At 44.1% G+C, this 15,880-nt stretch overlaps 1 protein-coding gene across 1 annotated transcript; it reads right to left on the bottom strand.

Moving 5' to 3' along the window:
• Positions 1-1,073: 1,073 nt before the first annotated feature.
• LOC148786623 (uncharacterized) lies at positions 1,074-2,180 on the bottom strand. The gene has a single exon (XM_088886199.1). The coding sequence runs from the start codon at positions 2,178-2,180 to the stop codon at positions 1,074-1,076; it is 1,107 nt and encodes a 368-aa protein (XP_088742325.1).
• Between the last annotated feature and the right edge of the window lie 13,700 nt (positions 2,181-15,880).

Raw genomic sequence — 15,880 nt, forward strand, 5'->3', positions numbered from 1 at the left:
CCAAACGGCAAATCGATCTAGCCCTCTCTTAAGGACCTCAATAGAGTATATATCCTTACCCAAGAAAAAAAAAAAAATAGAGTCTATATCCGCACGGCAGAATAACAACAAGTCATCAGCAAATCCCAGCTGAAAAATCCGAGCTGAATCACACTTCCAATGAAAAGAAAAGAGCCCATCCTGGTCAATCATCTGTAGGTATCCCAAGTGTAACACCTCCATGACTAGGACAAAGAGGTACGGCGGTAGAGGATCACCCTGTCGAAGTCCTCTTGCACCCGAAAAGAATCCATGTGGCTTTCCATTCAATCCCAATGAGAAGGATGGTGTAGTGACACATTCCTCAATCCACCTGAGGAATGTTGGTGGAAACCCAAAAAGTTCCAAAACTGCAACTAGGAAGTCCCATTCAACTGAGTCATACGCCTTTCTAATGTCAACTTTTAACGCGCATCTGGGAGGTAGGCGTGACTGATTGTATCCCGAGAAAAGTTCCTGAGCTAGCATGATATTATCTCCGATACTTCTGCCAGGGACGAATGCTGCTTGGCAGGGGCTAATGACTTTGTCCAATACCACACTCAATCTTTTAACAATAAATATGGCAATAATCTTGTAGAGGACATTGCAACAAGAAATAGGTCGAAAATCACCAACGGACATAGGGAAGTGTACCTTCGGGATAAGCGCTAATAATGTGGTATTGATTTGTTTCAAGAGCCTCCCGGTATTAAAGAAATCCAACACCGCCCTCGTAACCTTGCCTCCCACAATCGGCCAGGCAGCTTTGAAGAAGCCTGACGAGTACCCATCAGGACCCGATGCCTTATCCTCTGCAATATCGAACACTGCCTCTTTAACATCCGAGGGGGTGAATGCGATAACAGAGAATTGGTTTCATCTTGCTGTCTAGCCCACGGTCTAAGGAATTGAATATCAATCACGTCCCGTCTTCTTTGTCCTCCCAAAAGGACACTGTAATAAGATACAAATTCATTGACAACAGCCCCCTGCTCTGTGTGAGTGATCCCGTGCTCATCATTAATTTGCAAAATTCTCCTTGCTGCCCGTCTCTATGCAATCTTGCGAAAAAACACCCTAGAGCATTGATCACCATCTTTCATCCACTCCATTTTTGCTCTCTGATGTAACATGATTTGTTCGAGCTTCGCTGCTTTGGCCAAAACCATCCGACAACAGTGCTCCAAGTATAAGAATACTTCCTCCTGCCTGTTGGCACTAACCACGTTTTGTGCCGCCTCAAGAAATCCCTTTGCCAACTGTACATTGTGCGATAAATCTCCCTTATTTCTCCTTTGTTCCCGGAAAATTGGTTTCAGTGCTTTAAGTTTCCGAGTTACCGCATACATCGGTACACCAACTACCTCATGTTTCCAAACATTCTGCACACTGGGAATAAATTTTGGTGAGCGGGTAAGATAATTGTCAAAACGAAACATACCTCCCAACTGCTGCTGTCTATCCCCACATAACACTAGTGGTGAGTGATCCGAGGTACGTGGGGTGAGGCTCAAATATGCGGAATTGGGGAACCGGGCAATCCGTGTATCATTAATGAGCATCCTATCAAGTCGCGTCGATAGATTACGTGGACTTGCACTACAATTGTGCCACGTGTACCATTCTCCTTGCATGGGTAGAGGTATCAATCCGGCATTCTGGATACAATAATTGAATTCCTCCATTGCAGACCGTATGTCACCAGAAGCTCCACATACTGCACTGAGATCACGTACTGCATTAAAATCACCTCCGACCAGCCATGGAGTATCCATGCACTGGATGGCAATTGTACTAAGTGAATCCCAAATTGATCGTCTGTCCGCTAGCTCTGTAGCCCCATAAATGACAGTAATATCAACTGATTCCTGAAGAGCTCGGATAGTGACATGACAGTGTAAAAATTGTGTACTCAACTCAACCACAGTAACATCAAGAAAACTGTCATCCCATCCAATCCAGATACGATTACCCGTCAATGCATAATTCATAAAACATTTCCAATGGGGTAATAAGAAAGACTGAATATGAGAAGCATTATTAACTCGTACTCGAGTTTCAAGGAGACCAATGAAATGTAACCTGAACTCAGCCACAAGATCCTTTACTGCAAGCTGATGGTCCCTCTTGTTCAGGCCACGCACATTCCAAATTGCCATATTCAACATGGATCACCATACTTGGGGCTGCTTGTCTTAGGACCCCTAGTAGCGTCATCTGCATCTTCAAGCATCTGTGAGGCGTCAAAAGTATTATAAATGACTAGCGCCTTACCCTTATCCTTACGTCTCTTTTCACGATGAGTGGGAGACGCATGTATGTCCGACCGTGGTGAAGTACCTTCCAACGGCGGTAAAGAAGAACTCCGAGAAGGAACTGCAATTGCATCCCCCGACGTTTCATCGCGTTTGTCCTGCATTCGAGGTACCCGCGATCCTCTTGACTTGGGTACATAAACGGACACTGGTGGTTTAATGGGTTTGGCTATTTTATTCAACGAACAATCTTTGATAGAGTGGCCCAAGCTCATGCAACCCGTGCACTTCGGGGGAACCCATTCATATTCGACATCGACCTTGCAAGGCATTTTCCCTCCTTCCTCGTCCGAGCTCATGATGATGATGTGTTTCGGTAGTGTTGATGTGATATCATGCATGACGCATACACGAGCAAAATCTAGTCTCGTGCATGCTCTCGTTATGGCATCCGGGTATAGAGGTTTTCCCACTCCACTAGCCACCGTACTAAGGTCCTCTTCTGTCCATAACTCCACTGGAAGGTGTCGTAATTTAATCCAAACAGGAACCTGTGTATGCTTTAGTTTCCTCAAAAACATTCCCGGCTCCCATTTTTGTAATACTATTGGCTGACCCTAGAAGAGCCACGGTCCCCCTTCTATGATATCTTCCATCGCAATAATGGTTTTGAACTGAAAAAAGAATAACCCATTATTGGTAGCTGTAACCTCAACTAAATCCGACCAGACTGACATCGCAAACTCCTTCAAATGATGGAAATACGATCTTTTTCCAAGAAAGTATCCCACCGTAGTAGTCCTCCATCGTTTAGAACCATTGCGTATAATATCCAGTGTCGGTCGCACAATAACTTCCCCATTTTGCAAGGTAGGCGCAATAAATGTGAGGGTCTTGCGGGTGGAGTTGTTGAACGCTTGGGCAATTTTATCGTCAACTGTCGCATCCGGACAAGTATGCATAGGAATATTCCCCACGAACAATCCCATATGATTAGTACTCAAATTTTGGAATTTAAGGTTTTTTTGCAACACATCAGTAGTGACATCAGCCTTAGCAGTTGCATCAAAATGACATCAGCCCTAGCAGTTACATCATCAGTGACATCAGCAGTGACATAAGCCCTAGCAGTTACCTCATCAGTGACATCAGCCTAGCAGTGACATCATCAGTGACATCAGCCCTAGCATCAGTGACATCAGCATTGACCTCATACGCCACGTCAGCCTCTACCTCATCCACACATGGCGCCACATCATCCAAACTCGCTGCCACTTCAGCGCCAGTTGCTCCACGTCCGTTCGCCGGCGAGATGGTCGGAGAACCGTCATCAAGATGTCCCGACCGTTTGTCCATCACTTCCATCACCGTCCGGTCACCAGAAACGGAGGAAGAATCCGGCGAAGACACAGTAGCAGTTATCTTCGCGTTTTCTTCAGCACTTTCCGACGAAAAATGAACCGTCACCCTCTCACCTATTATTTTTCCGACCAAACAGTCCTTTTTCGCCGGCCAGACGCATCTCACGGGTTTTCGAATAGGTATCGGCGTCGTAACCAATTTATTTGCAGCAAATCGTCCGAATTTCTTCTCCCATCGTGCTTTGAGATCATTGAGCGCAGCCTTGGATTTGTCATCTCCATCCAATATTCTGTTCGTCAGCAAGAGAAACTCCTCGATGTTGAAATAAACCGGCGGAGACGAAGAGTCACCACCTCCATTGACAGCACGTTTCAGTGCGCCGCTTCCAAACCCTACCTCCGAGCACCCTTGAAACGACTGCAAGATTGGATCTTTCCTCATTGACACGTCTCCTCCATCCCCAACGACGTTAGAATACTCACCAGTGATAAAAAAAACCGCCAGTTTCCATCGACTTTTCACCGTGCGTCTTTTCGGCTCCCAAAAACCCTAGATCCGACGGTTCCATTGTTGCAGTTTGTACAGACCTCATCCTTCCATCCTCCATCACTGAAACATTATCCCCATCTTCAAAAGATCAAAGACGGCCATCTACGGACGAAGATCTGGCGTAAATCGTCGGCTGTTTGGTGCGGTCTTCTTCCTCACGCGTTTCTTTGAATTTCTCCGATGATTCTTCACATGAAACAGCCCCTTCATGCCGTTCACCATCCTCCACGTCATTCTCATTGCCGGCCGCGTCATCGCCGCCATCCCCATGGCTGCCGGCCGGAAGATTTTGGGCTAGGGTTTTAGTTTGTGAAATTGAGTGTGCTAGTGTGTGTAGGAGAGAGAATTTTTTTGGTCCATTTTTTTTAATCCATTCTCCGTATTGCTGTGAGACACTTTGCACGATTTTATTAAATCAAGTTTGTTTCCCTTTTATACTAACTTGTAGTTAGTATTTCACTTAGGAAATTTAACACACAAATTCTTGGGTCTACACCTAAGTTTGGGTCAAGTTTCGTCGAATTCTGAGAACGTTCAAAATTTAGCTGATTTGCACGGTTTTATTAAAGCAAGTTTGTTTCCCTTTTATACTAACTTATAGTTATTATTCGCTTACGAAATTTAACACACAAATTCTTGGGTCTAGACCTTCGTTTGGGTCAAGTTTCGTCGAATTCTAAGAACGCTTAAAATTGCTGTTTTGCACGGTTTATTGAAACAAGCTTGTTTCCCCTTTATACTAACTTGTAGTTATTATTTCGCTTAGGAAATTTAACATACAAATTCTTGGGTCCAGAACTACGTCTGGGTCAAGTTTCGTCGAATTCTGAGAACGCTCAAAATTTAGCTGTTTTCCACGGTTTTATTAAAACAAGTTTGTTTCCCTTTTATACTAAGTTGTAGTTATTATTATCCTTAACAAATTTACAGCACAAATGCTTGGGTCTAGACCAACGTTTGGGTCAATTTCATCGAAGTCTGAGAACGTTCAAAATTTAGCTGTTTTTCACGGTTTTATTGAAACAAGTTTGCTTTCCTTTTATACTAATTTGTAGTTATTATTACGCTTAGCAAATTTGCAACACAAATACTTGGGTCTAGACCAACGTTTGGGTCACCTTTCGTCGACTTCTGAGAACGTTCAAAATATAGTTGTTTTGCACGGTTTTATTAAAACAAGCTTGTTTCCCTTTATATTTACTGGTAGTTATTAGTACGCTTAGGAAATTTATCACACAAATTCTTGGGTCTAGACCTTCGTTTTGGGTCAAGTTTCGTCGAATTCTTGCATCTCATGAAATCATTCTCGATTGGGCTCAATGAAAAATCTCATGGGTTCTTTTCTAGAGCGAGAGGACTACGACAGGGAGACCCACTTTCTCCTTATCTGTTTGTTCTTGTTATGGAAGCTTTACATCTGGGATTCTTGCAACGAATTGAACAGGACATCCAATTCACTTATCATTGGAAGTGTGAGAGTTCTAAGGTTTTTCAGATGGGATTTGCAGACGACCTCCTCTTATTATGCAGAGCTGACTTAGCTCCATCAGAGTCTTCAAGGAGGGATTGGACTGGTTTGCAGAGTTGTCGGGCCTTCGGCTGAATGTTCAAAAAAGTCACTTAATCATTTCACGTTCGGCTCAAAATTTGGAAAACCAGATGTTGGAGATTTTGGGCTTTTAGGAGGGCCACCTTCCAATGAGGTATCTGGGTCTTCCCTTAATCTCGTCCAAGTTGTCCATCTCTGATTGCCAACCGCTTATCTCAAAAATTGATGCACGTATTAATGGATGGGAAGGGATTTCATTATCATATGCTGGGCGGGTACAAATCATCAAATCTGTGCTTTCAGCATTGAGTTTTTATTGGGATTCTGCATTCATATTACCTAAGAAAGTCATTAATGAAATTGAGAAGAGGTTGAGGACTTTCCTATGGAAGGGTACGACGTCTAGTGGTTACGCCAAGGTAGCCTGGAAAGATGTGTGTCGATCGATGGATGAGGGGGGACGTGGGTTCAAGGACATCTCCACCTTGAATCGCACATTAATGAGCAAGAAATTATGTGATGTTATCCAGTGTGACAGAACTTCCATATGGGTTCAGTGGCTCTACCAAGACCGATTACATGATAGATCGATTTGGATTATCCGTGAACATGGAGGTTCTTGGGGATGGCGGAAAATACTCAGGCTTCGTCCTTTCCTTCGCTCTATCGTGGATTACCAGATTGGAAATGCAGATAGATTCTTTGTTTGGCAGGACCCGTGGCATCACTTGGGTCCACTTATTGAGCGGTTCCCTCAAGGTCCTCGCCATCTTAGACTTGAAGAATCAGCAAAACTCAGTTTGGTGATTTCAGCAGGAGAATGGCAATGGACTACCATCACGAACTTTGAATGATTGGAGATCACACAAAACCTACCGCTTATTTTTGGAGGTGAGGATCGGGTGGTGTGGAGATGTGACGAAGGGCAACCTACTACTCAGGCCCTCTACCGATTATTTGATCACTCTGAGCCAAAAGTAGGATGGTCTTCACTACTTTCGAGCTCCTTGAAGATTTCTCGTCATTCGTTCATCTTATGGCTCGCAATCCTTGGCAAACTACCTACCACGGACAAATCATGGCTATCTCACCTAGGGGTGTGCATATTGTGCGATGAGGGAGCTACGGAATCTCATCCACATTTATTCTTCCGATGCAGATTTAGTCGTTAGTGCCTTTATGAGATTCGCAGAAGGATTCGCTTTCACTGGCCCAATAGAGATTGGGCAACAGATATTGAATGGGCGACACGAAAATGGAGAGGTAAGCCATTATTATAAGCGCTTACCGTATACTACTTGCATCGTGTGTCTACCACATATGGAGGGATAGGAACTTGAGGAGATTTGAACATACTGAGCGGACACCGGCCACTTTGAGTATCCTAATCATCGATGACGTCAGGAGAGGATTCTTAGCGTTGGTTTAGCATCGTTAGTCAATACACGAGCATTGTATAGATTATGGCGTATCCCTTGGGTAGAGGGAGAAACCATTTGATGATCACATGTTGTACTGTACAATTACTCTTTATTAAAGAAATTTACATTTACCCAAAAAAAAAAGTTTAGTCGAATTCTAAAAACGCTCAAAATTTAGCAGTTTTGCACGAATTATTGAAACAAGCTTTTTTCTTTTTTTTGGGTAAATGTAAGTTTCATTAAAAAAGAGGTAAAAAGTACAACAATCATATGGTGGATCCCCCAACAGACCAAGGGATACGCCAAAGTCTATAGAGTGCACATGTACTAATAGAACTGGAAAGATTAATACTAATTATCCTCTGTCTAACGTCTTCTATGATGCAAGTAGCTAATACAGTTTCCGACCGATGGGTGTGCTCAAATCGTCTCAAATTCCTCTCTCGCCATATATGGTATATGCATGCACCAAGTAATGCTCGATAAGCAACATTAACAATATGCTTCCCCCTCCACTTCCTCGATGCCCATTCCACGTCTCTTGTCCAGTCACGATTGGGCCAAGCAAATCGAATATGTTGTCGTATAGGTGCAAGGCATCCTCTGCTAAATCGACATCGGAAGAACATGTGAGTGTGTGTCTCCGCTATACCCTCGTCACAGAGAATACATCCCCCTAGATGAGTCATCCATGGTTTATCAGTTGTCGGTAGCTTCTCCTGAATTGCTAACCAAAGAATGAAGTTATGACGGGGAATCTTCAAAGAACCCGAAAGTAGTGAAGACCATCCTACTTTCGGTCTAGGTGGACAGAAAAGTCTGTATAGGGATTGTGTAGTGGGTCGTCCCTCTGAAAACCGCTAGTTGATCCTGTCATCCCCTCCATGAATCTGGGGTAACATGTAAGTAATATCCATACATTCCAAATCAGTAATGAAAGGCCACTGCCATTGCCCCTCATTAATGACTACTTGTAGTTTGGCGGATTCATCAAGTCCTAAGAGGCTCAATCCCCGTGGGAATCTAGCAATAAGTGGGCCCAAGTGGTGCCACGGGTCCTTCCACAAGTAGAATGCCCTCCCCTCTCCAATAAGAAACTCTGTCATAGGTAGTATAGAGCTGTGAAGTCGGAGCAGTTTTCGCCATCCCCATGATCCTCCCTTCTCATTAATTGTCCAAATTGAAGTGTTGTGCAATCGTGTCTGCTTCAACCACTCAACCCATATAGATGTTCGGTCACACCTAATAACATCACATAACTTCTTTGCTATTAAGGAACGGTTAAGGATATCGATATCCTTAATTCCTTGGCCTCTTTCTTTAATTGGTTTACACACATCCTTCCACGCTACCTTGGCGTATCCCGATGTAGAAGTGCTTTCCAAAGAAAAGTTCTGAGACATTTCTCAATTTGTTTAATAATAGCCTTCGGTAAGATGAATGCAGACGCCCAATAAATGCTCATTGCTGAAAATACAGATTTAATGATTTGTATACGTCCAGCATACGATAATGAAATTCCTTCCCAGCCATTAATGTGAGCATCAATTTTCAATAAAAGTGGCTGACAATCGGATATAGACAATCTAGAAGACAGTAGAGGGAGGCCCAAGTACCTCATTGGTAGTTGGCCCTCCTGGAAGCCCATAATTGTTAAAATCTGATCCTTCCAACCTTGTGCTGATCGAGAGATAATGACATGACTTTTTTGTACATTCAGCCGAAGTCCCGACCATTCTGCAAATCGGTCCAACCCCCTCTTGGATCCTGAGTGAATTCAAGTCAGCTCTATAGAAAAGCAGGAGATCGTCTGTGAATCCCAACTGGAAGACTTTGGCCGGCTCACATTTCCAATGATAAGAGAATTGCAAATCCTGCTCAATAAGTTGCAATAATCCCAAATGCAAGACTTCCATAACGAGAACAAAAAGATAGGGAGATAGAGGGTCTCCCTGTCTTAATCCACGTGCTCCTGCAAAGAAACCGTGAGGGTTTCCATTAAGACCAATCGAAATTGCCGCCGTCGTTACACACTCCTCAATCCACCTGGTGAACGTTTGCGGGAATCCAAATAATTGCAAGACCGCAAGTAGGAAATCCCACTCTACAGTATCATATGCCTTCCTGATATCGACTTTCAGGGTACAACGAGGTGGGAGCCTCACCTGGTTGTATCCCGTGAGCAGTTCCTGTACCAACAAAATATTGTCCCCAACGCTACGCCCTGGGATAAACGCTCCATGACAGGGACTAATTATCTTGTCCAGGACCACCCTCAACCGTTGGACAAGTAATTTCGCAATAATTTTGTATAACACTACAACATGAAATTGGCCTAAAATCACCAACAGTCATAGGAGTGTGTACCTATGGGATTAGTGCCAACAGTGTGGAGTTGACTTGTTTGAGTAGTTTACCGGTACTAAAGAATTCCAGTACCGCCTTTGTAACTTCCTGTCCCACCACTGGCCAGGCTGCTTTAAAGAATCCTAATGAATATCCATCAGGTCCCGAGGCCTTGTCCTCTGCAATGTCAAATTCTGCTTGCTTCACATCATCCGGTGTAAACGCCAATATAAGATGGCCAGCCTCCTCATTAGAAAGAATATGTCTTGCCCACGGTCTGAGAAAACCAATATCTAACGTTATCTGACGTCTGTTACCGCCCAGTATCCTCCTTGCCACCCTTCTCTGGGCAATTTTACGAAAGAAAATTCGGGAGCATTGGTCACCCCCCTTCATCCACTGCATCTTGGCTCGATGTTGCAGCATGATTTGTTCCAGTTTTGCCGCTTTTGCATAAACCAGGCGGCAGCAGTGTTCTAATCGTAGAAAGGCCTCATTCTGTCTATCTGAGCTCACCAGCTGTTGTGCCTCATCTAGAAAGCCTTTAGCTAATTGAACGTTTAGGGTCAAATCCCCCTTCTTCCTCCTTTGCTCTCTGAAGACTGGCTTCAATGCTTTAAATTTACATGTTACCGCAAACATAGGCACCCCAACGATTGTATTCTGCCAGATATTCTGCACACTGGGGATAAATTCAAGTGAGTGTGTTAGGTGGTTGTCAAATCGAAACATACCTCCTGTTTGACTTTGCCTGTCCCCATGTAGTGGTCAGAAGTCCGCGATATAAGGCAATGATAACATGAGGAAGGGAACCTCGCAAGCCATCTATCATTAATAAGAATTCGATCCAATCTCTTCCATAGACTCCGCGAGTTCGTGCTGCAATTGTGCCAAGTATACCATTCCCCCTGCATAGGCAAAGGTATTAACTCGGCCTCCTGAATACCAGCATTGAATTCTTCCATGGCCATCCTTATATCCCCAGTAGCTCCAGACACCTCATTCATTTCTTGGACCGCGTTGAAGTCCCCCCCCACCAGCCAGGGCTCATCCGAGTGCTCTCGAGCTAATATTTCCAAGGTATTCCATAAACTTCTGCGATCAATCATCTCAGAGGCACCATAAACAATAGTGATTATGAGGGTTTCACTATCTGGCCTATGAGTGACACGACAATGCATAAATTGATTCCCCAAATCAAGAATATGAACATCCACAACATTATCATCCCACGCTACCCAAATACGGTTACCCACAGTTGCATAATCAACAAACCATTTCCAATGAGGAAGCAAAAAAGACTGAATATGCATGACGTTGTTAATACGAACACGAGTTTCTAAGATGCCCATAAAATCTAACCTGTATTCCGAGATAAGGTCCTTTAATGCGAGCTGATGGTCTCTCTTATTCAGCCCCCGGACATTCCACACCGCGAGATTCAACATGGATCACTACTAGAGGGGCTGCATGTGTTAGGACCCCTAGTATTCTTTTCTGCGTCGTCCAGTGAATTCAGAGCATCAAAAGGATTAAAAATAACCACTTCCTTACCCTTCTCTTTCTGCGATGAAGTGTAGCGTTTATTCGGTTTTGTACCTTCATCTCCTCTCACTTTATCCTTTTTTTTTTCGGTAAAAGTAAGTTTCATTGAGTAAATTTGGTACAGTACAACAATATGATCACCAAATGGTTTATCCCTCGACAGGCCAAGGGATTCGCCATAATCGAAATAAAGCATGTGTACTGACTGATCTAGATAGTGGGATGCTATGGATTCGCTGTCTAATGTCCTCAATGATCAGTAGTGCTATGGTAGTAGGCGTCCTCTCGGTGTGATCGAATCGTCTCAGGTTTCTTTCCTTCCAAATGTGGTATACACATGCTGCAAGTAGTGCTCTATAAGACATGTTGATGATGTGTTTACCCCTCCATCTCTGTGAAGCCCATGTAATGTCATCTTTCCACTCTCTATTGGGCCACAGGAATCGTATCGTTCTTCAAATTTCTGTGAGACATCTTCGACTAAATCTGCATTGGAAGAATAAATGTGCATGTGTCTCTGTCATTCCTTCATTGCATAGGATACATGTGCCAAGGTGAGCAAGCCATGGTTTATCTGTCGTAGCCAACTTTCCTTGGATGGCAAGCCATAGAATAAAGATGTGACGTGGAATTTTAAGTGATCCCGAAAGTAGTGAAGACCAGCCTACTTTCGGTCCTGGTGGGTCAAGTAACTCATAAATAGCCTGTACTGTTGGTCGACCATTTTCAAATCTCCATATTATACGGTCTTCCCCTCCAAAAATAGTGGGTAATACATGTGTGATCTCCAAACACTCAAGATCCGTGATAAGGGGCCACTGCCATACTCCTTCATGAATCACCGTGCTAAGTCTGGATGACTCATCTAGTCCAAGTAGCCTCAGTCCTCGTGGGAAGGAGTCACAAAGAGGGCCAAGGTGATGCCACGGATCCTGCCACAAGAAGAAATTCCTCCCATCTCCAATCCCGTAGTCTACCATGATTCGGAGGAACATCCGTAATCGAAGGATTTTCCTCCATCCCCATGAGCCGCCATGGTCCGTAATCGTCCATATGGAGGTGTGTTGTAGACGTCCCTGGTACAGCCATTCAACCCAAATCGATGTCCTGTCGCATCTAATGACATCACACAGTTTTTTTGTCATCAATGCACGGTTCAAGGTACTGATATTCTTGAATCCAAGTCCTCCCTCCTCCTTTGGTCGGCATATATCTTTCCACGCAACCTTGGCATAGCCACTATTCGTCGTTCCCTTCCACAAGAAAGCTCGTAACCTTTTCTCAATTTCATTAATGACTTTCTTCGGTAATATAAATGTCGATGCCCAATCAAGACTTAGTGCTATAAGTACAGATTTAATAATTTGTACTCTACCAGCATAAGATATAGTGGTACCTTCCCATCCAGCAATCCGTTTGTCAATCTTCAGTAATAGTGGGCGGCAATCTGCAATAGTTAGTCGAGACGATATAAGAGGTAATCCCAGATACCTCATTGGAAGAGCCCCTTCCTGAAATCCGAGTAGAGCCAACATCTCCTCACGCAATGCTTGCGCTGAGCGTGAGATAATCAAGTGGCTTTTCTGCACGTTCAGTCTAAGACCCGACCATTCGGCAAAATGATCCAGTCCTGCTTTAAAGATTCTTAGAGAGTTCATATTAGCACGGCAAAATAATATCACATCATCAGCAAACCCCAACTGAAAGATCCTGGCTGCCTCGCATTTCCAATGATAGGAAAATATCTCCTCCTGATCAATCAACTGCAGGAAGCCCAAGTGTAGGACTTCCATCACAAGCACAAATAGGTAGGGTGATAAAGGGTCACCTTGCCGAAGTCCTCTGGCTCCTCGAAAGAATCCATGGGGCTTTCCATTTAGTCCAACAGAGAATGAAGGCGTTGTCACACACTCCTGAATCCACTTCACAAAAGTAATAGGGAACCCAAACATCTCCATAACTGCTCTCAAGAAATCCCAATCCATTGTGTCATATGCCTTCCGAATGTCAACTTTTAGAGCACATCTAGGAGGTAGACGAGACTGGTTGTATCCCGTAAAGATTTCCTGTGCTAACATGATGTTATCTCCAATGCTGCGTCCCGGCACAAATGCCGCTTGGCATGGGCTGGTCAGTTTGTCCATTATCACACTCAGTCTTTGGACAATGAGCTTTGCAATGATCTTGTAAATCACATTACAGCATGCTATGGGCCGAAAATCACTAACCGTCATAGGGGAATGTACTTTTGGTATGAGCGCCAAAAGTGTAGTATTTATCTGCTTCAGAAGTCGGCCTGTACTAAAGAAGTCCAGTACTGCTGAAGTCACCTCCTGTCCAACAATAGGCCATGCTACTTTGAAGAAGCCCGATGAGTATTCGTCCGGGCCTGGGACCTTGTCCTCATCAATGTCAAAAACTGCCTGTTTAACATCTGCTGGTGTGAACGGTAACAGTAAAGCGGTAGATTCCTCATTACTCAAAATGTGCCTAGCCCATGGTCTGAGAAACAGAATGTCATTAGCTGTTCATCGTCTGTCTCCCCCTAGCAGGCTTTGGTAATATGTGACAAACTCATTAATAACTTCTTCTGGATCTGGAAGATCCTTCTTGATGATCTTCGTTGGGCAATCTTCCGAAAGAACACTCGGGAGCACTGATCATCGCCCTTCATCCACTGCATCTTCGCACGTTGTTGTAGCATAATCTGCTCCAATTTTGTTGCTTTGGCTAGTACGAGTCGCCAACAGTGTTCTAGTTGTATGTATAGCTCATCTCGCCTGCTTGAGCTTACTAGTAGTTGTGCTGCTTCAAGAAACCCTTTTGCCATTTGGACATTGTGCGATAGGTCCCCTTTATTCCTCCTTTGCTCTCGAAAGATTGGTTTCAATGCTTTGAGTTTGCGTGTCACAGCATACATAGGCGTCCCAATAATATTATGTTGCCATATATTCTGCACACTAGGAATAAACTCAGGTGAACGAGCGAGGTAGTTATCAAATCGGAACATACCTCCATATTGCTGCTGTCGGTCCCCATATAGTACCATCGGTGAGTGGTCTGAAGTGCGTGGTGTAAGGACCGAGTAGAATGTGTTAGGGAACCGTGCCATCCATCTATCATTTATCAACATGCGGTCCAGTCTTTTCCAGAGATTCTGGGGTGTCGCACTGTGGTTGTGCCATGTGTACCACTCTCCCTGCATGGGTAGTGGTAGTAGTCCTGTATTCTGAATGGCTGCATTAAAGTCTTCCATAGCTGTTCGGATATCCCCTGATGTGCCACATACTTTGCTGAGGTCGCGAACTGCATTAAAGTCCCCTCCAATCATCCATGGGATATCAGCACACTGTATAGCTAAATTTTCCAGGGCATTCCATAATTCTCTCCTATCAACCACCTCAGTAGCTCCATAAGCGACAGTAACGCAATTGACTCATGTATTGCACGGATAGTAACAAGACAGTATATAAATTGCGTTCCACATTCAACCACAGCAACATCAATAAAACTATCATTCCATGCAATCCACACGCGATTACCAGAAGATCCATAATCCACATACCATTTCCATTGGGGTAAGAGAAAAGATTGAATTTGAGCTGCATTATTAATACGAACACGAGTTTCAAGGAGACCGAGGAATTGTAACCTGAACTCAGCAACGATGTCTTTGACTGCCAACTGATGGTCTCGTTTGTTCAGGCCACGAACATTCCATATTGCTGCATTCAACATGGATCACTAGGTATGGGGCTGCTGTGCTTAGGACCCCGAGACGACTCATCTGTATCATCCAGTAGGTGAAGTGCATCAAAAGTATTATATATAACAAGCGCCTTACCCCTCTCCTCACGACTTGGGCCGGTTGTATCTCTAGTGTACTCACGTCCCTCCCTCTGCTTTCCTACCACTGAAGCTGGTGGTGGTCTGCTATTGTTCCGATCAGGCATATGTGGTGGCCGAGATGGTATGTTAGTAGTATCATCATCCTCCCTAGGGTGGTTCCGATTCCGTTCAGGCCTTGTTGGTTCTTGCAGCGTCCCCACTTTGGGTACATATATCGCGATCGGTGGTTTAACTGGTTTTGGTTTGTTGAGAACACAATCTTTAGCAGAGTGTCCCAATGTCATAAAACTGTTGCACTTCTGTGGTAGCCATTCGTACTCAACGTCTACTTTACAAGGTGATTCGCCTCCGTCCTCATCCGGATTCATAATTATAATGTGCTTTGGTAAGTTTGAGGTCACATCCAACATTACGCATACACGAGCGAAGTCTAGCCTTGTGCATGCTCTCGTAATTGCATCCGGGTATAGTGGTTTACCCACTCCACTAGCCACCGTACTAAGGCCTTCCTCTGTCCAGAACTCGACTGGAAGGTGATGAAGTTTTATCCACACAGGAACCTGTGTATGCTGTAGTTTCCTTAAAACCATCCCTGGTTCCCATTTTTGGAGAACAATAGGCTGCCCCTGAAATAGCCACGGCCCTCCTTCAATAACATCTTCCATATCAGCTACTGATTTGAATTGGAGGAAAAAAAATCCATTATTAGTACCAGTGACCTCCTTCAAGCCCGGCCATACAGACATTGCAAACTCTTTCAGATGATGAAAATACGGCCTTTTTCCTAGGAAATACTCCACCGCGGTAGCCCTCCATCGTTTAGATCCTTCGTATAATATCCAATGTTGGTCGCACTATAACCTCTCCATTTTGTACCGTTGGAGCCACATAAGATAAGGTCTTGCGAGTTGAATTATGAAATGCATGAGCAATTTTGTCATTGATAGTCATATTCGAGTTAGCATGCAACCGAATATTCCCAA

This window comes from Sesamum indicum, linkage group LG10 (genome assembly GCF_026168435.1).
Source record: "Sesamum indicum cultivar Baizhima isolate 11 linkage group LG10, ASM2616843v1, whole genome shotgun sequence".
Lineage (NCBI taxonomy): Eukaryota > Viridiplantae > Streptophyta > Magnoliopsida > Lamiales > Pedaliaceae > Sesamum > Sesamum indicum.

Excerpts from the sequence above, each read along its gene's own strand:
- LOC148786623 (XM_088886199.1), bottom strand. The coding sequence starts at position 2,180 with ATGGCAATTTGGAATGTGCGTGGCCTGAACAAGAGGGACCATCAGCTT.